The 22,050-nt window shown below is 48.5% G+C and overlaps 7 protein-coding genes across 7 annotated transcripts; 3 read left to right on the top strand and 4 right to left on the bottom strand.

Annotated features, from left to right (window-relative positions):
• Positions 1-212: 212 nt before the first annotated feature.
• Positions 213-1,076, top strand: CDV56_106563 (cytochrome c1 heme lyase CYT2; the record flags this gene model as incomplete). Its single annotated transcript, XM_026760182.1, has 1 exon — positions 213-1,076. One exon carries the CDS (start codon positions 213-215, stop codon positions 1,074-1,076), a length of 864 nt encoding a protein of 287 aa, XP_026614934.1.
• A 402-nt stretch (positions 1,077-1,478) lies between these two features.
• On the bottom strand, positions 1,479-2,362 carry CDV56_106481 (SNAP receptor PEP12; the record flags this gene model as incomplete). The annotated part of the gene is made up of 2 exons (XM_026760100.1): positions 1,479-1,997; positions 2,066-2,362. The coding sequence occupies 2 exons, from the start codon at positions 2,360-2,362 to the stop codon at positions 1,479-1,481; spliced, it is 816 nt and encodes a 271-aa protein (XP_026614933.1).
• Positions 2,363-2,815: 453 nt separating this feature from the next.
• CDV56_106319 (nucleoporin NDC1) lies at positions 2,816-4,927 on the top strand (the record flags this gene model as incomplete). The annotated part of the gene is made up of 3 exons (XM_026759938.1): positions 2,816-2,948; positions 3,016-3,307; positions 3,370-4,927. The coding sequence occupies 3 exons, from the start codon at positions 2,816-2,818 to the stop codon at positions 4,925-4,927; spliced, it is 1,983 nt and encodes a 660-aa protein (XP_026614932.1).
• A 1,080-nt stretch (positions 4,928-6,007) lies between these two features.
• On the bottom strand, positions 6,008-8,068 carry znfA (putative C2H2 finger domain protein; the record flags this gene model as incomplete). Its single annotated transcript, XM_026759730.1, has 2 exons — positions 6,008-6,536; positions 6,597-8,068. 2 exons carry the CDS (start codon positions 8,066-8,068, stop codon positions 6,008-6,010), a joined length of 2,001 nt encoding a protein of 666 aa, XP_026614931.1.
• Positions 8,069-14,459: 6,391 nt separating this feature from the next.
• On the top strand, positions 14,460-15,791 carry dspC (dual specificity phosphatase YVH1; the record flags this gene model as incomplete). Its single annotated transcript, XM_026759185.1, has 5 exons — positions 14,460-14,503; positions 14,659-14,690; positions 14,742-14,880; positions 14,945-15,295; positions 15,353-15,791. The coding sequence occupies 5 exons, from the start codon at positions 14,460-14,462 to the stop codon at positions 15,789-15,791; spliced, it is 1,005 nt and encodes a 334-aa protein (XP_026614930.1).
• A 3,112-nt stretch (positions 15,792-18,903) lies between these two features.
• On the bottom strand, positions 18,904-19,691 carry CDV56_105259 (AAA-ATPase Vps4-associated 1 family protein; the record flags this gene model as incomplete). The annotated part of the gene is made up of 4 exons (XM_026758878.1): positions 18,904-19,018; positions 19,092-19,162; positions 19,230-19,508; positions 19,581-19,691. 4 exons carry the CDS (start codon positions 19,689-19,691, stop codon positions 18,904-18,906), a joined length of 576 nt encoding a protein of 191 aa, XP_026614929.1.
• A 319-nt stretch (positions 19,692-20,010) lies between these two features.
• Positions 20,011-21,649, bottom strand: CDV56_105100 (putative acyl-CoA thioester hydrolase; the record flags this gene model as incomplete). Its single annotated transcript, XM_026758719.1, has 5 exons — positions 20,011-20,558; positions 20,614-20,795; positions 20,847-21,143; positions 21,201-21,265; positions 21,335-21,649. The coding sequence occupies 5 exons, from the start codon at positions 21,647-21,649 to the stop codon at positions 20,011-20,013; spliced, it is 1,407 nt and encodes a 468-aa protein (XP_026614928.1).
• Between the last annotated feature and the right edge of the window lie 401 nt (positions 21,650-22,050).

Raw genomic sequence — 22,050 nt, 5'->3', positions numbered from 1 at the left:
GCTGTGGATTACCTGACCATCTCGGGCATTACCATTTCGGGCAATCAGCGCATTCTACCGAGTAAAAGGTGTTGGCCTTGAAGGCGGTCAAGCATCCGAAATCCTTCTCCGCCTTCCGAATCTCTTTGACTAATCCAATAATTTTTATGGGTGCTTTCAATGAGATATCCTGAGATCTTACGTCTTGGGTTGGTTTTCAGCAATTCTCCGAAATGGGCGCCGGTGCAAGTACGCCATCTGTTCCCCCTGCAGACTCAGCTCCCGCTGCAACCTGCCCTGTCGACCACAAAACCCGTGAGATATGGTTGCAGCAGCACAAGGCTTCGGGCGGAACTCCCCATCCTCTGCCTGGCGAAGAAGAGAAAGCGAAGACAAAGCTTCAGCGGTCTTTGTCCACCGATCGTGAAGTGAGCAGCATACCACGAGCTTTCGATGCCTCATCGCGAGAACCGTCCTCCGAAGCTCCCGCCACATGTCCGTCGCCGTATGCCGCATCGCACGGCACACCATCAAACGGAGAGTCCGAAACGGGTCATGACCAGGTTACAGGCAATTGGATTTATCCATCTGAACGACAATTCTTCGAGGCTCTGGTGCGCAAAGGAAACACACCTGCGACCACAAGCTCCGCCTCCGAGCTGGCGACAACGGTAGCGTCGATTATCCCCATACATAACGCCGTCAATGAGCGTGCCTGGAGACAGATTCTCGAATGGGAAAGTCAGGCGCCGTCGTCAGATCCTGGTAGCAAGAAATGCGGTGGACCAAAGCTGTATTCATTCCGCGGGCTGGGCGTCGACCCCCAGTTTCTCAGTCCCCGCGCCCGTTTCAATAGCTTGTTAGGGTACCAAAAACCTTTCGACCGACATGACTGGGTGGTGGAGAGATGTGATGGCGAGCGTGTTGAGTACGTCATTGATTTCTACCAGGGGAAGTCATCAGGAACAGACGGCGGTGCAGCCGGGTTGACTGCCAACACGGGGCCCGGGAAACTCAGTTTCTACCTCGATGTACGGCCAAAGCTCAATACGTATGAGGGTTGGAGGATGAGATTCAGACGCTTTACGGGGTTGTAGAGCCCGCGTCGGTGTCGATCAGTTCGCTGGTTCATTTATTATTCCCCGCTTGCACATATAGAGGCGAAAAGGAGTTTGGGTGTAACATTAGCAGCAATTATCTCGATGTATGTTCTTGTATAGCACAGCAGCTATGTATGATAAGGAACAAGCACGCAAAGCAGGAAACTTAATAAAATATTCTTCACTCCAAATACGCCTGTTGTTCATCATAAAAAAAAAAAAGAAAAAAAGAAAAGGAAAAACAAGTCATGAGTGTGGTGAATCGGTACCAGCAATTCAAGGTATAACCATACATAGAATCATACATGTGAGGATGTCGTCGTAAGAAGGAGAAGGGGTGGCCGGGTTCGAGAAAAGTCAATCGAAGCAATCCGAGCTGTCCGATATAGTCATAACAGACTATCCGAGAGTGGCTGCTAGGACAATGATGACCAAAATCACGGCAAGAATAAGAAGTAGGCAGCAAGCCTTATTCCGAGCGTTCTTTTGGTATCTGCTGGCGCTACGAAGCTCGACGTTCGCGCCCCGAGTGTCCGTAGTGACTCTCTCTACATTCTCACTAATGATATCCAGCTGGCCTCCTTGCTCGTGAACAATATGCGCGACGTCGCGGAATAATTCATTCAGCTCGCCAACGCTTTGCTCAATGTTGCGAATCTCCGCTTCGCGCTCAATGATAAGAGCCTCCTGGAAGTCCACCTCATCTTGGTTGGCGAGACGAGGCTGCTCTTCGAGCAGTTGTTGTTGCTGGTGAGAGGTACCATCTGCTGACGCATGCTCACCCTCTTCCACTGCTGTGCGAGCGGCCACTGCAGACGCTCTTTGCTTCTCCAAAGCTCGACGCTGGACGGTCTGGAACTCCTCCAGTGTCGCCTTGAACTCCGAAGACAGCTTCTGTTGAGTCCACTTTTGTGAAGGCTGATGAGTAATTTAGCCAGTATTCATCGCCGTCAAGGGAAGCAACAATATATTTTCTAGCAACGTACATTCACATCCTCCCACATCTGGACTTTCTTAATCCCTTCGCCAACATGCTTGAACCCCGATCGAGTTTCCTCGAGGAGATTGTGAACTCGTTCGCGCACCCGCTCGGTGTCCCTTTTCGTTCCTAGAAGCGCGATCTGGTCCGACAGCCGTGTGATATTCGAGGTCAACGTGAACAACTGGTTTGAGAGACTCTCTGTTAGGCGGTCAAAGTCAGGGTCATCACGGTAGTGAGGATCTTCAGAACGGCGCATAGTAGTTGGCTGCGCCTCTAAGGAGTTCAAACGATCGAAGGACATGATGTGCGTCGTTATATTGGAAGTAAGTGACTGAGGAACGTTGCGGCAGGATGATGCATCAACATGCGGTGGTTGCCTTGTAGGAGCAGTGTTGATGCCCGCATTTGCAGGCCTCTATCACATGATGTATCTAGTGCGGCAGTGCCTTGTAAATCTGCAAGCGGAATAGCGTGGTCTACCTTATCATCTAGCCTCATCACCTGACCAACAAGGCTGTGGCTGGTGTGTTTTGATGCTTTTGCCCCAAAAGCTTCAATCATTTTATCATCGCATTCGGGCAGCTGTCAACACATCGCCCTCGTTTCTGGTGCTCCACAGAGTCGCCATTATACCCTGGTCTTCCTTTTTTTTTTTGGATAGGGCTCGAATCGCTCGGCGATTTTGATCATGCTCTAAATTTCTTACATTTACCTCTCTACCCGAGATCTCAGTGTCCCTCTTTCATTTTCCATCATGGCTGCCGCTAGGCCTCGGCCATATAGGCGCATTCTGACATCTGCCCTGCATCGGAGATTTGTCCATGCATCTGCCCTAGCGCTCTCGGTCTGCTATTTTGTTGCATTCCTTCTCGGAGACAAATCATCCTGTAAGTGGCATGGTTTACAAGTGGTCAGGTCCTGCATCGGGCTATTCTGTATAGCTGTAATTGGTAGCTGACTGCGTGCCTTCTCTGCTAGTTTTATGGGCATGGTTCCCAATTGGAGCATGCGGTTTCCGCACAGTTCTTCTTTTTCTCTCCAGTCTCGTCGTTTTCGTTCTGCGCGTCGGTCAGATGCACCTCGGGTCGAGAACAACTGCATCACCGATCGGAACGTTTAAGTACCTTGTCCCCCTCAACGTCATACAAACGTTCGGCTGGTACCTGTTCTCTGCTTGGTGGTTCAGTGAGATCTACAAGTGGTCGTGTCCTACAAGCGCGCAACTTGAATGGGTCAAACGGGGCAGGTATGGGTTCAATCAGGAAAGAATGAATTTTGGAGAACTATTCTAATCTAGAGAGGAATCAGGCCGCATGAGCGAGCAACACTGAACGAGAGACCGATCTATCTTCATACCTACCATGTGCTGTTGGCAATTGCGCAGTCGATCGTCCATCTCTACTACGACTATGACCGCGTTCCTATTCCTGTCGTTAAACCAGACTCTGGTGCTTCAGACCGAAGAACTCATCCGTTAGAGCCAGTCTCCAAGCGCATCAAAAGTGCTTTGCCCGAAATGATCAGGGGTGGTCTCACAAGGAGCGCACTGGTTGCAGCGATCTGCCCGTTCGCCTACGTCCTACTCCTCAGGCGGCCAGCATGGAGCTTCACCTTGTATTTCGCTAAGCTGTTTTGGAATTTTCCTAGATCTGCAGCGGACCCTCCTGGTGTCATTCCTGACTTTGGTGTTGGTCTGATGATTCGGACTGCCATATCCGGAGGACTACTAACCCTTTGCTGGCAATCCGCAAACCTTTTCTTCTCGGTGTTTATCAGCAAGGAACCCCTCAAGCTAGGTCAACCATTGACAGCGGAAGCAAAGGATCCTAACGGCAGCCTACTGACCGGCCTAAAGGCGAAGAAGGAGACAGTAAAGGCCTTTGCATTCTGGGAACTCTGCCTCATCAGTCAACAATTTCCCGATCGGCGAAAGGCGATATTCAATGACATCGACCGTGAAGATGGCTCCACATGGTCTCAGGTCTTGCAGTCTGCCACTGAGGTCATCAAGGGCGTTTCTAGCAGGATCGACGAACAGAAAATCCCACTTTCAAATGCGAAGCCTGAGCAGCAGACCGAAAAATCACAGCCTGTTCTCCATGCTCTGCCGCGTTTAGCAGAGCCTCCCAAGGAAGACAACATTTTCGCTAGCTCTCCTAAAGCGGTCTCGCGACATGAGAAGATCGGAGAGGCCTTCAGTTCGGCAGCCAGGAAGTATGGACAATCGCCCGACTGGACTCCGACAGCTAGGGCTCGAGCTCGTGATGTCTTTGACCGCGCATCCTCAGCTGTGCTGAGCCCTGAACGAAAGCAGAAATTGCTCGCTTCCTCCCGGGAGCTCAAGATGCTCACCGGACAGCCCAGCAAACCAGAGAATGTGCACCCTCTGCTCGCACAGGTCCTTCGCTCGCCAATAGGCCTCGTGCTCCGACAGACTTATGCCCGCCGATTATCCGGAATTGTCCTCGGCACACCGCACGCAAATTTATCTTCTATCGTTGATGCTATTGAGTCGTTAACCCGGCTCCTCATCGCAAGTCTTGCAGAGGATCAATACGGCAAAGTACAAGCCGATGTTCCCGGGGTTGTGCGCCTCTTCACAGAGATCATCACGGTCCTTGAGCCATTCGTCAACGGCGGGCTAGACGCTCACTGGACGGATGTCAACTTCCCACCCTCCAGCGACCCTGACGCCCAGGCCAAAGCGCGTCGTATTCCAGAGGTGGACCTCGTGCTCGATACAGTTAGGAGTTGCCTCAAAGACCTCTTATCTGCCTTCAATCCATACTTTAAGGACGTTGGACTGGTTGGGAAAGATCTCCGACTAGCGAAAGAAGCCGCCGGGTTGACTGAAGATGGATTTTAATGTGATATCATGATTTGGCGAGGGTTCTTTGCATCTAAGTCCGTCGTGAGACTAATTTCCTATATTCATCTCTGCCATTTTCCATTGCCTCCGGCCCGTGTCTCTGATGAAAAGCTACTTTCTCATCTCTACTTTTCTTTCCCTAAGTTTTCACCTTTTTCCGATTCCGTGGGCCGTTGGCTATGCATTGTTCAGGCGTTTGTTTGTGTTCTTTTGAAGCAAGATAGCCGTCTATTTAGGACTGTACACTACACTTATATTGCGGATCCAAGTGACCTCAAGCCAAAAAGCAATACCTCATCTCCTGACACCGATAAGTAATTGAACTAGTATCTTAGCTTTTGTGTATCCTTTTTACATGCACGCTTTCTTTTCGAGGTCTATATACAGCCTCCCAGCACCAGCTGGGCCTTGCATGCAGCATATCCTGTCTAGATCTATGTGGTCCAGACATGGCTCGTTGAGCCGCAGACCGAGAAACCCCAAGGTCTAGAGAGAGTGAGGAAGAAGAGGGCAAGGGGAAGGCGGAGATCGAGACGAGAAGAAACGAGACGAGAAGATAAGAAGTTGGAAGTGAGAAGTGAAAACCCAAATCGACCTAAGAACCAAACCGTGTATGGCGCACGGCCAAAACCAGACGAGCAGCCTCCCACAGAAATCCCCGGACTCCGATATACCCCTGCCAAAACCGCAATAGCAGATGATAGAATGAAGTAGATGAAATCATTTCACGTCATTTCAGAATGCCACCCTGTGTATGTCCTGTAAATTCTTATCTGCAGGTTATATAATCTCCTGGTTTCTTTCTTTGTGTTTTGCAAGCTCAGTATTCGGAGTGAGACTTTTGAATGTGAAATGCAGTCGTGGTCCAGACGCTATCAAGCAAAGGGTGACCACGAATGAAGAACTCAAATTTTTGATGACCCGTCGTGAACGAACGGGTGTAAACAGATAATGGTCGCATGTATGAGAATCGAGGCTGTGAGAAGCAATGATCGCTATCAAAGAACGGTAGAGTCTTGAAAACCATCGCAATTCAGTGTTTCTTCACCAAACGACCTACACATATACCAGTAGTTGTCAGCAGGTGCTCAGAACCTCACTGATCTTGTTTGAAGTGAGCGATCCCGTCGTTGCTGGCGCAGCAGAGCCAGCTCCACTGCTCTGTGTGGTGTTTATGGGTTCCGGAGGCGCCTCTTCCTTCATGCACGCGTTCTCTAGGACGTTGGTCCATTTACCACTCGTACCTGCATGGCTATGCTTCAGATGCTGTCGAAAATGATCCGCGCGGTAAAATTTCTTTCCGTTGTTGCACTCCCCGAACTTATGCACTGAGGTGAGATGTTCGAACCTGCGATCCCAGTCGGGCTGGGGAAAGTTTGGAAACTCCTCGCCGCAGTAGCCACAAGTATCGTGAGAAGGACCCGAATTTGTCTGCGCGGTAGGTGAAGACGAAGGGTGGAAAGCGGCTTGATACCCTGGTAAGGCCGCGCAGGACCAGGAATGACGCCGCAAGTGAAGAGAGTTTTGATGACGTTCAGCCTCGTTCTTATTCTTAAACCGATTATTGCAGAACTGGCAAGAATATTGTTTCTCCATCTCATGTGCACTAGACAACGTATTAATCACTAAAAGATCAATCACGGCAGATTAGAGAGGCAAATCATACCGTAGCTCTGCAGGACTGTCAAACTTTTTGGGTTTCTTCGGACAACAGTCACAGATATATAGTCCACCCATCTTAGGCGCAGCTGTTTTTGGCACACTAAGGGTAGTCTGCAAAGACAATTTTCTCGTACTATCTGTGTTTCGTAGTTCGGATGCGTTAGGAACTTGGCCGTTCCTCACATCTTGCTGACTAGCTAGTCCTCCGGGAGAAGTTGAACTGATCGGCGATTTGTCATGGAGAGCCTCAAAATCAGAATTTGGAGACAGCCCTCCGGGTGATGGACGATCAAATGTGGACAGGCTCGTCATACTGCTTCCTCCCATGGATATAGCCGCTGACGAATATGATCCCGAGGTCCTCAAACTTAACGATGATGCGGCAGACAAGCTCCCGTGGCTCTGTGTGTAGCCGCCATTGACCGAAAGGGTATTGGTAAATGGATGTCCAGTTGTTCTTCGCTGAGAAAGATCACCGTTGCTTGTGGTGACATGTGGCGCATGTCTATCGTCTTTTACTGGCTCGCGCGGTGGTGAAGAGGCTCTCCTCTTAATACCCGACTTAGAAGCGTCCAGATAGGGTGGCGTTGCTTCACGGAGGTTGAAGTATCGCGAGGGCAACGACTCATCGGTGGAAAAATCACCTTCGATATCCGAAAAAACGCCTTGGTCATAACTTCCGCGGTTTGATCGACTCGGTAAGCTCAGAGTTTCTTCACTTTGTGGTGTTGTGCCACCTCCCCGGCGCCGATATACGTCACGCAGAAAGGCCGAGTGGTCGTACTCTACCGCTGAGGAAGGGGCGCTACTCTCAACACTGGGGCTTCGGTGACCGAGATAGTCTCTCCAGCCAACCTTGGTACCAGGAGATACCGCGCCAGATTGAGAGCTGCTTATCCATCGCACGTCGAGTGTTGGGCCGTCGGAACCCCCGGGAGATGGTAAACCCCCGAAACTTCTCGGTGGAATGGGCAGCGTCGACAGTGAGGCTTTGGTATCGTTACCAAGGCTGATTGATTGTCGGGGAGAAAGCGGTTTGCCTATCTTGGAAAGAAGATGTTGGTCGTATGCATCAGATGAATCCTTCACACTTCGTCTGGAAAAATCTCGCTCGCCTTTCAATATCGGCCCGGGTGCGTTGATGGTAATGGAATTGCGAAATCCTTCCTCTACTGGTGGCGGAGGTTCTATCTTTATATGCGCCTTCGGACTTGTCGAAACAGGCAAGCCGCTTTGTCTTCCGTCCAGTTCATCCAAGGCCATTCGATCAGTCTTGCATACGGATTCCAGGCGACGATGGCCTCCAAACAGGCTCGAACCGGGATTGATTGGTGCGAGTCTTGCAGACCCAGGATAATTTTTGGCGTTCGCAAATAGCCAACCGGCATCATGGCCATCTTCGAGGTCAGTAATATGCGGGGGCGGAGGAAGCGGCGGGGGAGCAAAGTTTGTTATTGATTTGGCCGGTATGGGCATCGGCCTGAGGGGTGAGGTAGACTGTCTAGACATGCTTTTTGGCGATCTCTCGATAAAGTGGGATTGATCATACCCACTGTTATTGATTTCATGCACATTGATTAATGGTGGTGAGAGTCGCCGAAAGTCCATGGTACAGCGGAGTCATCAATTGACAGATCGAAAGACAACCATCAACCGGAAAGGACAGAGAATTTGGCCAGATCACAAAGGCCAGGCAGCGTAATGCGGATCGCTTCAATAATTTCTGCTGAAGACTCTTAGCCCTAGAGAAGGATTCGTTTCACGTCACCGACCAATGGTCGCCAAAGTAAAGGTTCACTCAAGGAGCAGATTGCGACCAGGCAGAAGTGATAGATCTATGGCAGGAAGAAATATTGTCAGGAGAAGGTATGAAGTATCTCAGAATCTGTGAAAGCGAGTAAATGACCAGAAGTCAGGTCGGTCTGGTCTCAAAGAGATAGATAGGGCTGCAGGAAACCAACCTTTCCTTGAGACAGGTCCTTATTTCCGATCAGTTCGACCAGCGATTCGCTGCGTCAACGGCTTTCTGTAACACTCACGCGCAACCCTGGGAAACCGTTTGTGTGCCATCAATTCGCCGGTCAGTGGCAACTCATTGACAGGAAACGGCGCGAAAACCACCGAGCATTCTTGCGAGGTTCGTTTAAGGAACTTGTCTTTTTGAGGGACTGGAGAGAAAGTTCGAATATAGATGGTAACCAAGATCCACCTGAAGTGAAAAGAAAAAGAAAATTAAAGATGGATAATTATAAAATGGGACGAGAAATGAAAAGCGCCGGAGTACAAGACGGCTGTGATGAGGGTGGCGGCGGTGGTGGTGGGATGGGCGCTGAAAGCCAGACTGCAGGGCGTTTAGGTTCTTCTGGAATCGCACCGGATTCTTGATTTCACCTGGCTGGAGGAATGTTGAATGAAGCCGAATGTAATTATAATGACGGAGTCGAAAATAGAAACGAAGATGGGTGATGTCGCATGCGTTGTCTTCAGCTAGAATGGCAAGTGAATGAGAGAACCAGTTGGTGATCCAGCGCCGAGATGCGAAGGCAATGAGGGAATTTGAGGCCTAGGAAGTAACCTGAGGCAGAGATGCAGTAGGTATGTAGGTTACCTTTCCTGAGCTCTATACAACAGCAAAAGTCGAACGGAGTATGGAGGTGTGTAAGCTCTGTTGCATAAAGTAGTTTATAAGAAAGTTGTCGGGGAAGATGGTGGTGCAAGCCACTGCCTTATTGGTCCCTACAGGGCTGGAGAAAGGAATATGATGTACTCCGTACTCCGGAAGTACCTAAGGTAGGTGCCGTAGGGTAAGGTATTATTGAGGTGAAAATAAGTAGTTCCAAGGATTAATTGAAGCCTCGTTCCTCTTGTCATTCCAGATTCTGACTCCTCTGTCTTGTCTTTCCTTCTCCGCTCTGATGGTGTTCTCAAACAAGTGGGAGATGGGTGGTGGTACCAATGGTCGTACCAGAAGGAGACTGTCGAGAGAACCAAAGACAGGAACTCATTCGAGACGCAAAATCAGACGAAATATCTAGATAATCGATAGGACGGATTGACGACAATAATAATAATCATACAACAATGGTATTTGGGTACCCACCTTCAACTGTAGATAGTCTGGTCTGGGTGGACACTTCGAGAGTAAGTACTCTTAGCCTAGGTCAGGCTGGGCAACTTGGACAATGTCCCCTTTTTTTTAATCAGCTGGCGTGTAATTTATACACCTTTTGTAAATATCAAATCAAGTGAAGAATTGGAGCGGTGGATTCATGAAGAACTAGAAAAGCTGATTGGAAATTTCGTGTTCCAGTCTGAAACTTGAAAAGTTTTCGATCTGAATTTCACCTCATGGCGTTCCATTCCATCAATTTATTTAAACTTCGGGCTTCTAGGTCCTTGACATCTACATCAAAAAACTAACCCAGGCAGACAGGCAGAATAGCAGACTGAAGTGCTCTGATCAACGTCAGCAATCTTCTCAGGACTATCAACTGGGTAAAAAGTGGGGACTATTATTCTGCTGGCATCTTTGTCCGAATACGAGTAACTGTCCCTATCTTCATCCTCTCGTTCGATAGTGATAATCCTGCTGGTTGAAATGATAATCTAGGCTGTATACCCTCACATGTTCGAATTGACTAGATTGATTTATGTCGATCGAAGGAGAGGCAACAAGGATTGACTGGCGAGCCTACGGAACAGCATCATGATATCAATCGGCATCGAGAATATACTGAACAAGGCGTTGATTCCAAGACAGTATCTTGACAGCTGCCTGGAAGCTCCGTCACTCGTATTACAAGCTTGTCTTGTCGAAAGCAATTATCCGTTGATCCGTAGCCTAGGGGAATTATGGGAATATAGATTGTCAAGGAGACTCGTCAGTGAAGCATTCCAAGACTTCCTAACTTAAGCAGTAGAGTCCAGCAGTAGCCGCTATCATATAGGAGATTGGTATGGAGGACTCAAGAAGGTTGATAACTTCATCAGGCTATGGAGATAATGGAGGTCAAGAGCTTTCCTCTGTGAGCCTTGTAAGGTCACCTAAGTTCTAGATGTAAGAGAATGGATCAATAGATGATTCCCCATGAAGTTTAAGTCGAATCATCATCTGTCTGGAAGCGAGTTAGAAACCAGCGAATATTCCAGTTTCAAGAGCGGTGAACATAACACTAAGCCAATCTGGGTCAGACAACGGGCTTCAGGTTTTGGTTTGAGGCAGTGCTGGACTAGGTAGGGTTTTTCATACCTGTGGTTTGATAGGTAATAATATTGATGCTTTTCTTGTATTTGATGTATTTGAAACTCCAATTAAATGTTACCTAGGTATGTGGTTCTAGCATGTTCATCTGTAAGCTGCTGAACATTATGCCATGCTGCCTTGCCATTTATCAATCCTTCGAAATATACAGATGCCTGCCTGAGTCTGCAGGCAGTCATCCCAAGGACCCTGCAACCGCCTTATATCTGTATTGGCTTTCTGTTCCACTCTGTAGCTGCCCTGGGGCGAAAGAAAAGAGAGATTCGATGCAGGGATACTATGAGCGATGATGTTGAGTCTTCGAGTAGACCATCTTTTCCCTCAATAATCGATTGTAACAACTCATCAAGAAATGTTTGTAGCCAAGTTAAGGTGCTCCGAGAATGTACTAAGGTACCAGGTTGCAGCATACCCCACCATACCTACTTGTGCAGGCGAACCAAATCAATCTGAATGGTGGGAGCACGCTTGATCCACTGCCGTTCAAGGCTTAGTAGGGTCCACTAAACTCTTAGATACATGCACTGCCACAGTGCTGGTCCGCTAGTTGTCTCTCCATAATGTTTGGCAATTCCAGTCGCAAGTCTGAGGGAATCCAAGGATCTCCGGGAACATGGCAAAATAAGTTTACAAGAATGTCTTTGCAGTTGGAGGAGAAATTGTAAGAATGGTTTCTTCGTCTAGATTCGAGGACAAGGGACTTGAATCATTCGTTCTGTAACCATCGCATGGTTCAGCGTCATGCAGCAATTTGTTCAGCACCCGGTACAGACAGAGAGCATGACAGTCCTAGCTTACCTTAATCCTGACCCCACCAAATGCCGTTACGTCTTTTCGATTCCTCATCCCTTATTCTCTTATCTCGGAGGATTCGGTCTGCTTATGAAGTTATGTCTTCTTTTTACGATTTTGGGCACTTGAACCGTAGGAGGATGCAAGAGGAATAGCTTGAGCTACGGCCTATCAGCCGGAGATTGGCCAGAGGTGGGAAGTGGAAAAGAGTTGTCAATCTTAAGGACCTAGGTACCTAATTAGGTGGTACCTTAGTATGAAATTCATTTCAGATCTGGAGCTGATTTTCAGTAAACTTTTATCTCGCCACGAATCATGATTTCTACGCGACCAGCCTTCCGTTGAACACGCACACCTGCATCCACTGGTGGTGGCAACCCAGGAGATTGGATCAGTCTCTGTAGCCATTCCCGGTTCCCAGCAATTATTCAGCGACCATAGGTAGTGGCCTGTCTTTTGCCATCGCCCTTGGTACCTCTGCTACCGAAGTCTTGATTGTTCCTTAACTTGGCTCGATATCCAGAAATGTCACTGGTCAGCTACCATTGGTCACTTTCTGAGCGTTAACAATGGGACACCCCCTTGACTCCCTGAGGTACCACAGATCGAATCGGTAGCGAAATATTTCCATCCCCACCTCATAACACTAGCGTGCCTGGATTGTAAGATTCGAGAAACATGCAAATAAGTGAACCAATACTAGTGCTCAAGCCAGGTCTCAAGCAATTGAAAATCAGATGGTGTAGATATGTGCTTACTGGTTATCTAGGATTTCGGTGTCAGGAACGTCAGCCCTCGCCTCGCGCTTCATGCTATTTCCCACAATTCAGAGCCAATCGAGCAATCGAACCAACCACAACATAACGACTAACGTACCATGTAGGCCCTACGGTCACACAGAAGAGTTAAAAACAATTGCCCTAAGTACAAAATCCCGTCAGCCTTAAGCCTTGAAAGGCTGCGGATAAGAATGCGCAGAACTACCTTAGAAGGCTGAAGCACAGGCCCAAGGCCATTTAGGCCACGTGATGCTGATGGACGCCGTAATAATAGCAGTAAAAGCTTAAACAGTGCTATGTCCATGGCATTCAATGGGGTGATATTTTTCCAAGAGCACGTTGTACTAAAGAAATTCAAACCCCGAAGTAGTGTTAAGGTGTTGACTTTGAGTATATCCGTCCTTCTAGAATATTCCCCAGCCTTGAAACAATGGCACCTACTCAATACAGGGATTGCTCACAGGCACAGTCCACAGTTTTCTGCCACTGTCCTTGATCAGTTGTACCGATCCATACATCAATCTCAAAGATTCAGCAAAGAATGTATTATTATTCAAAATCAGCCTACCGGTAAAATCAAGCCCTGTCTACTTACCATTTGTGACATCTTGGAGTGATCAAGCTTGATTTTACTTTCTTGGCTAGCAGACTAGAAGACGGTCAACCAATGATCTCGAGTGCTTTCTCTCACTGCCAATGCATGATGGTAGTATCCTTGAACATTGCGTATGGAACAACTGGTACCCTTTCATATCGTCAAGTCAGTACATAACGCCAGCTTGGTAGGCACCCCATTATTATTAGTCTAATGGGCTTGAAATTGAGAATGTCCTCATCATAATTCATCGTTTGTCTTATTGATATTCAGCAATACCAGAGACATATGATTCTCATACTCATACAGTCATACCTGGTCCAGTCGCACAGACCACTATTGTAAGAGATTGGCAGATAAAGAACCAATCAATGTTGTGCAGTCCACATCAGACACTAAGGTACTTAAGTTGACTTAAGAGAAGTGGATTACCCTATCGAGTCTAGCCATTAACTGCCAGTCCATGTGCTGGATTGCTGCTGCAGGTGCTCCTTCAAGAAGGATGTCTACCTGCTGGCTAGACATGAAATTATGTCTTCTCTAAGCAAATTAACTAACAGCGACGAATCCTAGGCCAGCAAACGGCCGTGACGCCCACTGACCGCTCATTAATGGCCTGATTTAAGGGCTGGTAAGGCGCAAGCCACTCGAGGACTATCCAATAAAGTGTAATAGCTGTTTCGGAGAAGTGGCAGATGAGCTATTGCCATCCAGGCAGTAACTAGGCAGTGATGAGTAGTCTTCGTACTGTCAAGGCACCATTGATGGTTATCCAGGTCCCTGCAGTGTGTATGACATTGTACCAAAGGGTACGAGTCGGGACTTTCCTGCCTGGGCTAGTGTGGTAGCGGGTGGAATCTACTACGTAGAGTGAATCGAATGAAAGCTTATCAGGCTATAATATTTGCAATTGCGGCACAGTTCATCTGCATGGGTTGAGGGGTAAGGTACCGTAGGTAGTATCTCGCCCATGTTATTCTGTAACTGGCCCAAGAGATACTCCAAAGTCCGATGAAATCGTTAGGCAAGAGATTCGTTCCCCGTATCTCGACATAGCACTACTGCCTACTTTACCTAGTGTCAGCTAAGCATCTTGTATTAGCGAGTGTTTCCATCGTACAGAGGAAAGAGGTCCTGTGTCTCAGGACTTAGATATTCCAGAAAGCACGTGGAAGATTTCAGCCCTAGCCCTACATCCATCTCTATCCTCAGGCACCAACGGCACGGGAGGGCCGCCACGCGCTTTCCACGAGAAACCAATCAAAGTAACCGAGCTTTTCTTGGCTCGATTCCAGATCAGCTTCCGAGGTTCATTATCACCTCCACCAACTCTGTACATAAGAGGTAGACCTTATTGCTTTAGACATACATCTACACAATATCCATGATTTTGTGATTCATCGGCTATCGTTCATTGATCTATTATGATCTTGTATCAGCATGGCTATGAATAAAATCCCAGGACACGATATCTACATCGGAGGGTCAGTCCAGCTTTCCCCTCCCGCCATACTAGAATTTTGCTTCGTGCCGCCTGAGCTCCCAATGATGCGGGGCCAAGAACGAGACAAGCAGGGGGCTCGAAAGCAAAGTAAAAAAATAAGATGAAAAACCTGCTAACGAATCATATAACTTGCAGTATCCTAGCAGTCAAGAACAAGGCGGCTTTGAGTAGAGCGAACATTACACACATAGTCTCGGTGCTACGATTAAATCAACCAGATGAGACTTTTGCGGACTTCCAGCATCATTGCATTGATGCGGACGATGTTGGGGATGAGAATCTCTTGGAACATCTTCCATCCGCCGTCAAGTTCATCCAGTCGGGACTGGATGCTGGAGGCAGTGTGCTCGTACATTGGTCAGTAAATTTTGCGGCTGTTGAATTATGCCATTCATCTTGAAGTCTTACTGACAACAACCAGTGCAATGGGGAAATCCCGCTCCGCCACCATCTGTATTGCCTATCTGCTCCATCGGCAGCCCAGTGCATTGACCCCTCAATCTGCGCTTGCTCTACTGAGGAAGGGCCGACCACTCTGCGAGCCAAACGATGGCTTCATGGAACAGCTATCTCTCTACCACGAAATGGGATGTCCAGACGATGTCACTGAGCATCCGCTCTACAATCGTTGGTTGTATCGCCGCGAAGTCGAAGACAGTGTGGCCTGTGGACGCGCACCGGAGATGCAGTCGGTCTTGTTTGAGGATGAACAGCCGCAGAGGCCTCAAGAGACCAGTGACCGTACAATCGAGATCAAGTGTCGCAAATGCCGGTTGGTTTCCTTTCTTACTTGCCTTCAATTTAGACCACTATCTGATAGACTTTCCAGGCGTACATTGGCCACCACGCCATTCATCATACCACATGGTCCACGACACAATAACAAGGCAATTGAATGTGCTCACATCTTTCTCCATCCGCTGACGTGGATGCGACCCTCTCTTTTTCCTAATACCACTGCAGACTCCCAAGCGTCAGAATACGGTTCTCGTCCTGATGATGCGCCATTATCTGGCCGCTTGACCTGTCCAAATACGGCTTGTGGAGCTAATATTGGCAAATTTGCGTGGCAGGGTATGCAGTGCAGCTGCGGTGAATGGGTTGTCCCAGCCATCGGTCTCGCGAAAGCCAGAGTCGATATATCCGATCGATTTAACATGGCGCGTGGGCCGGGTAGTTTGCCGTCAGCTGCTTTTGGGATCCGCCTGCCACCTGGCATGAGACCTCCTCCTGTAGATGATTCAGGCGCGGGCCGCGGTAACCTTTGAAATGGTCCTCAAAATCTAATCCACGAGCGTCTCGATACAAGTGATTAGCAAGGGATGAAACCCTTCCAAGGACATTTGGGCGCGTTGCCACGTGCCCATCACCAACTCTTATCCACGACTCGACATCCTATGTGTCTGAATTACGTTCGGCTTACATTAGCAGACCGATTCATACTCGCATTAAGAGCATCTCGAGTCGCCACTCTTGGAATTCAGAGTTGTCCTACTATGTACACCACCACCAATTCCCAAGCAATGAGCTGGACATTGGTGGACTGGGTAAGATAAGGCGATCGTCAAATGGAGCCATCCTTGAGACCGTCGAGATTGACTGTATCGAAGAGAACGATCGGCGAGATCAAGGAGTCGATTGGGTTGTATGTAATGGTGTACTTGGCTCAAAAGAACAGGATATCGTTCCTATGAGAGCGGATGGCAGAAGTTGACACACCAATATGCAACGTCAACCAGATGATGGCCCCAACGGAGATCTTATCCACGTCTTGACTGTCATCATTATGGAGCAAGCCCCTTGCATTAGGAATAGCGGTCAACAATTAACACAGGGAACACATGGTAGTCTCATCGCAATTTGCAAGTCAGTGCAAGAAGAGTCTTTCAGATGGGATCCACGAAATTAGGTTTCTGGCGTCAAGTATTTTGAAGGACCCTTATGCCGATCTTTCCGCGGGGATTATTAAGATGAAGCGGCCTGTGCTGGAAGTCGGACCGTACGCTGAACCTTACGATGCCCTGACCTGGGAAGAATGATGATTCGCCTTTTTTTCGAAATGCCTGTCGTTGAGTCTAATATGTCAGTTGGCACTTTGAGATGTGAAGACCAAAGCGCTACAACAGGTTCATTCATTCCTGGAGACAGCTAAAAGGTTGGACAATCTCAGTCAATGATGTGTGATCATCGACATTTGTTGCGCAATTTGAGTCTTGAGCTTGTTTCCGGGAGCTCCGTAGCAGTTTCCAGTACCAAGCGCATACTTTACCAGGACCATGAACGTAGCTGGCCTCTCATGTCATCGAACCAAGGCCAGCGCTAGGGCGTGTGTGCCGCCTGTCAGCATTCATCGAGGATTCAGGGCTTAACCCCACAACCCCACGAGGCTGTTTGAACTCTGAAGGGCCTAAGGCAGCCCCATCTGAATGGACAGAGCCACCAATGGCTGTTGTGCACAAGTCCCGGGATCTGCGACAGGAGAAGATCAAGGACGAATGACATTTGAATTTGTCGCCTTTAGGTAGGTACCTTGAGTACTGAGAAGTAATCGACCTTAAGCCAATAAATAGCCAGCATTATCAGCTGAAGGCTTTTTCTATGCAGTCGAATACTGTTACTGCATAGATACCTGGCAATGACCATATTTCAAGCTCTTCGTGACACACTGCTCTATGGTACTGGTAAGTACAAGTTAACCCCTGGCTATGGCAGGCTAGCAGGGCCTAGGCTAATGTGGGCTGCAAAACTAGCTTCGGCACGGGGGCTGTGCAAACTGCTCTTACGCAACTGGACGCAACGCACCAAGACCAACCTAACCTAGGTATGGACCTGATCGTTTGCAATTTTTGTCTTCCATTTCCGCGGGTTCCGCGTTTCAGGGGTAAGGTTCTGTATGTGTGGTATTGTATCCGTGTATTTTTCATTTCCAACACTACCTACCTTACCTAGGTAATTGTTTTTATGTTTTTGTGGTCAACTGGTAGACCACACCATAGCACCTGCGATCATCAATAGTATCCTTGATTGATCTCATGGATTCTGGCTTCAGGGGGGAGATTTACATACAGCTGCTGCACCTCAGACTCGCTGGATAGGGAAGTATTATGGCAAGGTTGACCATCGCAATATGTCACCCGTCTGGGCTGCATTCCGCAGGCCATGCTTGTCAGCCAGTCATCATATCTGCCAAGGAGATGCACTGCCTGCCTGCCTTACGAAGCAGGTAGTCCACTTCATAAGATGTACTTAACTCTTTTCTCTGAGTTCGTTTCAGGAACCAAGCGGCCAAACCAGATCGAGCGGCGAGGCTGTATGGGCTGCATATCACTTTCTCTCTGTTTGATAAAAAAGTGGCATTTGATTTATCTGAGGGTGACGTCACGCTGTGTATTTCTGAGATTGTAGATCGATATTTGCAGGGCTGGTTGTTCACCCTTACTCACAGTTACATCTAAAGATTGATGATCTCCTGATCATGGGCAGGGTATCATGAGACTATCTGTAGGCACGGCAGGCTTCATCGTTGCGACCTATTCAGGCAACCAGCATACTTGGTTCCTCCTCGCCCGAGGTGCTGGCCCTGGTAAACTTCGCCGATGTTGACATCCTTGTATTTGATCAGACGATAGGCAGATTGCTACTCGGTGAAGGAGCTACTTTTCTGACTGGCGTACAATGAAAGTCCATAGAGAGAGGATAGGGCAGAAATTAGTGTAGTAGAAACGTTGCGTCCAGACAATTATCAGATTGTAAGGTAAGGTTCAAGATAATCTCTGCAACGAACTGCTGCCGACCTGACCGAGACAGTAGATGTGAAATGATACGCCATTCAAGCCTGGCTTATGGCATGCTGTGACCAGAATGATCAGCAGATACTCTGTCGTAGTAGCCGAACGTACCGCACCGTTCGCTTTCTTGCAACGGGCTTGATCACATCGTGCTTCCCTATCCAGGCTAGTGCTTACCACAGTATGCAAAGCCGTCTTTCTGGAAATTTGGTGAGATGTTCTAGCTGCCGGCTGCCGGCGGGCTGTCCGGATCATGTCTTGACTCGGTCATTGCCAATGATCTGTCTTCTCGCTATTTGAGCAGGCAGCTGATGTGACCGCAGATAGGATCAGCAGCAGGATGCTGCTGCGTTGCTGCGCTCATTCCAGAATCAATCGCTTGAGCTCAGGCTCTGCCAGCGCATTCAGCCTTTAGGCCACCCGCGGATCAGGTCATGTCAGTTGTGGTTTCATTCGGTGCCAGCCTTGCCAGGCATGAAGGATCCGCATCCTAGTCCGTACTCCGCACGCGACGCCCGAAGAGGTTCAACGTTCGACGAATAGATAGATAGCTTCTATGCGTCGAGAGAACAATGAACACGATTGTCACGCATCAAAGATCGCCAGAGGGGACAGACGGGAAGAGTGACGGATCTTGCAAGCGCTGACGATGCCGCTTGGCCATTTCAAGATTACGCTGTCTGTCGACGCGCATCTGGTAGAAATTTCTGTCCATCGTTAGTTCAGATCAAGGATGACGTGTCTGGCACAGCTACGTATCCGGTTTGGGAATAGACATACTTATGCAAAGCGAAAATACGAGGCGAGTCATCCGTCGTGGGCGACGAAGCGGACTTTGTGAGAGACTCAATCTGTGCATGTCAGCGAATCGTCTTAATTATCCCAGCCACAGAGCTAAGATATGAGGGCAATATCTACCTTCTCATCTCTTTCCTTCTCGAGTGACTTGGCGCCGCTGTCGCCCTCCTTGTCCGATTTCTTGGATTTCTTGTCTGGATCCTTCGACTCGTCATCGGTCTTCTTCTCCTTCTCTTTTTCCTTCTTTTGTCGCTGCTTCTCTTCATACTCTTTTTTCACGATCTCAATTTCCCGCGCCAATGCTTCCTGCTTTGCCTTGACTTCTGCCTTCTCCGCGTCCACAATGGGAGAGCAGAAATGCCTATCTTGTAGATGGACAGGGCAGACATAGAAAAAGTCCTACATAGTCAGCGTAGTCCCGACAAGAGTATGTAAAGGCTGATTGCATCTCAATAGCAAGGCGATGGCTACCTTGTTGTCTGGTGTAATCAGAACACTACTGGAGGGCTTGTAGCAAACGAAGCATGCTTTTGTGGCAGTATCGGCCACCCGACGTAGATGCCATACGTTGGGGAGTGACATTGAGACTTCGTTGAGAATTTGAGTCTATGGGGTGTATAAGTTGTAGATATAGGGTTAGAATATCAGATGTTTTGACTACAGAAACGAAGGAAGTTCTATTGTAGATAGAGACAAGCTTATGAGTAGATTGTTAATTGTTGGTGCGGAGCACCGGAAGTCATGTGACCGACTACTATGTCGTTTGGCGATGTTCTTCACTTGTCGCAAAAGTATCAGTTTCAATAACTCGACAATGGTGCCTGGCTCTTGGTACGTTTTTCAGCACTATAAATAGAAACACTGGGGATTTCGACCAACGCTCTGCTCCTCATGAAAATCTCTACTCGGTCACACTATCCTTGATATGGCGAAGAGTACTGGGCTCCCTTGAACCAGGTGCCATGGCGGCAGCATTCTGTGCTCGTCTGCGCGCATCGGTCCAGAGCATAAATTCGCCATAAGTTCGGGGCATGACCTGAATGTCTTTCTCGACCAAGAAGGTATAGTTGAATTGACCCGTCGATTTCTTGCTGCCGTGCTCCACGTCCCTCACCTTAGAATCTACGCGGACCTGAACTTTTGTGTATGTGGTGCCGTCTCTTTCCAGGGGTTCTGTGTGAGCAACCGTAGCCCGGAGGTACAGCACGCTCCCCACAGGCACGGGGTTCTCGAAGGTGCTGGGATCGAGGGAGATGAAGTTGGGACGGGCGTGGGAAAAAGAGGCGGCGCAGCAGAATGCCAGTTCGAAAGTTTGTTTGAGGAGGAAGCCACCGAAGATCATAAAGTTGTGTCGGTTACGGTCCTGCGGTTGCATGATCATGGCGGATTTCAGTACCGTGTCGCTCATGAAGACCATATTGTCAGGTCTTTGAGCAGGTGATTCGGGATCTGTTGCCGCATTAGTATCATCCTTATGACAGACGAAGAAACTATTGTCACTCACTCAAATATGACATCTCCTTCGTCCACATACTATGTATCAGATTACTTTCTTCGTCGTCAGGCGCCTTCTCCAGGAGACTTCTCGTCCTCAGAGCCCTCTTGGCTTGGTAATTCTCCTCGCCCTTGTGGAAGAGAAGACGTTCCTCCGCATTTTCCACAAGCAAAGGTGCAATAGGAACAGGCCTGATAGAGATGTCAGAGCTGCTCCCCGAGATTTTAACGCTCCAAACTCACTTCTTGGTTGCAGGATCAAGCGATACCATGGTAAAAGCGCATGTAATGAGGACATCCTCCGGTTTCACCTGTTCTCCTTCCGCAGGGACCTTGGTCACTTGAAGGGACACCTCCATACTTGATCTCCCCGTGGCATACGTGACCTGACCGCTCAGCTCAAGATCACAAATCTCCATCAGAGGATGCTCAATGGTAATCCGATCCACTGCCGCAGTCACAGTAGCCACCGAGTCACCGGCGTGTTTGTAGGCGATGATGCCCGCCAAGGCATCCAGGTCCATCAGCAGTGATCCCAGTCTATGAGGGAAGTCATTAGTGATTTATGTCCCGCATAAAATGGACAAGCAATCGTACCTTATATGTCCCGAAGCATTCAAATAAGTATCAAGAAGCCATTTATCTTGACTCAGGGGCAGAATCTAAATGATGACCCTCAGTCGCTCCATTCACATTCGTGCGAAACAAACAACATTCAAAGTAGAACTTACGGCACTGTAATAACTATCCGACATTTTCTTGGGTGTCAAGTCTGGTTTCCCCTGCGCACGAGGTGTCTGGCCCGACTTTGCATCCTCGCGACTCTTCGTCAGCGCCTCGATCCACGGTGTCTTGACGCGCATGGGCATCCATGTCGGCTTAGAAGAAGCGTTAATCACTGCGCTGGGATGAAAATCTCTCCACGAGTTCAATGACTGTGTTGATGGATGCTCAGCTCTTGTGCGAAGAACGCTTGTGCCGGCTGTGTTTGGTAATAGGCATTTGGTCCGAGTAACCACAGATCTGCGCGCACTGAGTGTGAACATGATGAAAGCCTGGAGCTGTCAGGAGTACCGATCTAGGTGATCAGTAGAATATAGCCGTATATGTATAGATTGATGAACCGATCTAGACCAACACCCCGGTATGACTCCTTGTTTTGCGGAGTAGGGATCACCGTAGTGTCGGCTTGACCATCGGTTGAGGTTCCCGAGGCCGTTTCCGCCCGGATGAAGTCGGGGCCAACAATGATATATCCCTCATCCATTACTTTATAGAATCTGTATAGTATTCAACATTGTGGATATCTGAAGAAGCTGTACATAATAGACTCCAAATCACTTCCGTGCTCATTGGTGTATGTTGGTTTGTTGAGAATGCCATTGATTGTTGACTGTAGGTCTGATGACATCATCGGGGTCTATCTGCCTCAAGCATTTGGCATCAA

This window comes from Aspergillus thermomutatus (assembly GCF_002237265.1).
Source record: "Aspergillus thermomutatus strain HMR AF 39 chromosome Unknown NODE_80, whole genome shotgun sequence".
In the NCBI taxonomy this organism is placed as follows: domain Eukaryota; kingdom Fungi; phylum Ascomycota; class Eurotiomycetes; order Eurotiales; family Aspergillaceae; genus Aspergillus; species Aspergillus thermomutatus.
The sequence above is the reverse complement of the archived record's forward strand: the minus strand, read 5'-3'. Positions and strand labels throughout refer to the sequence as shown.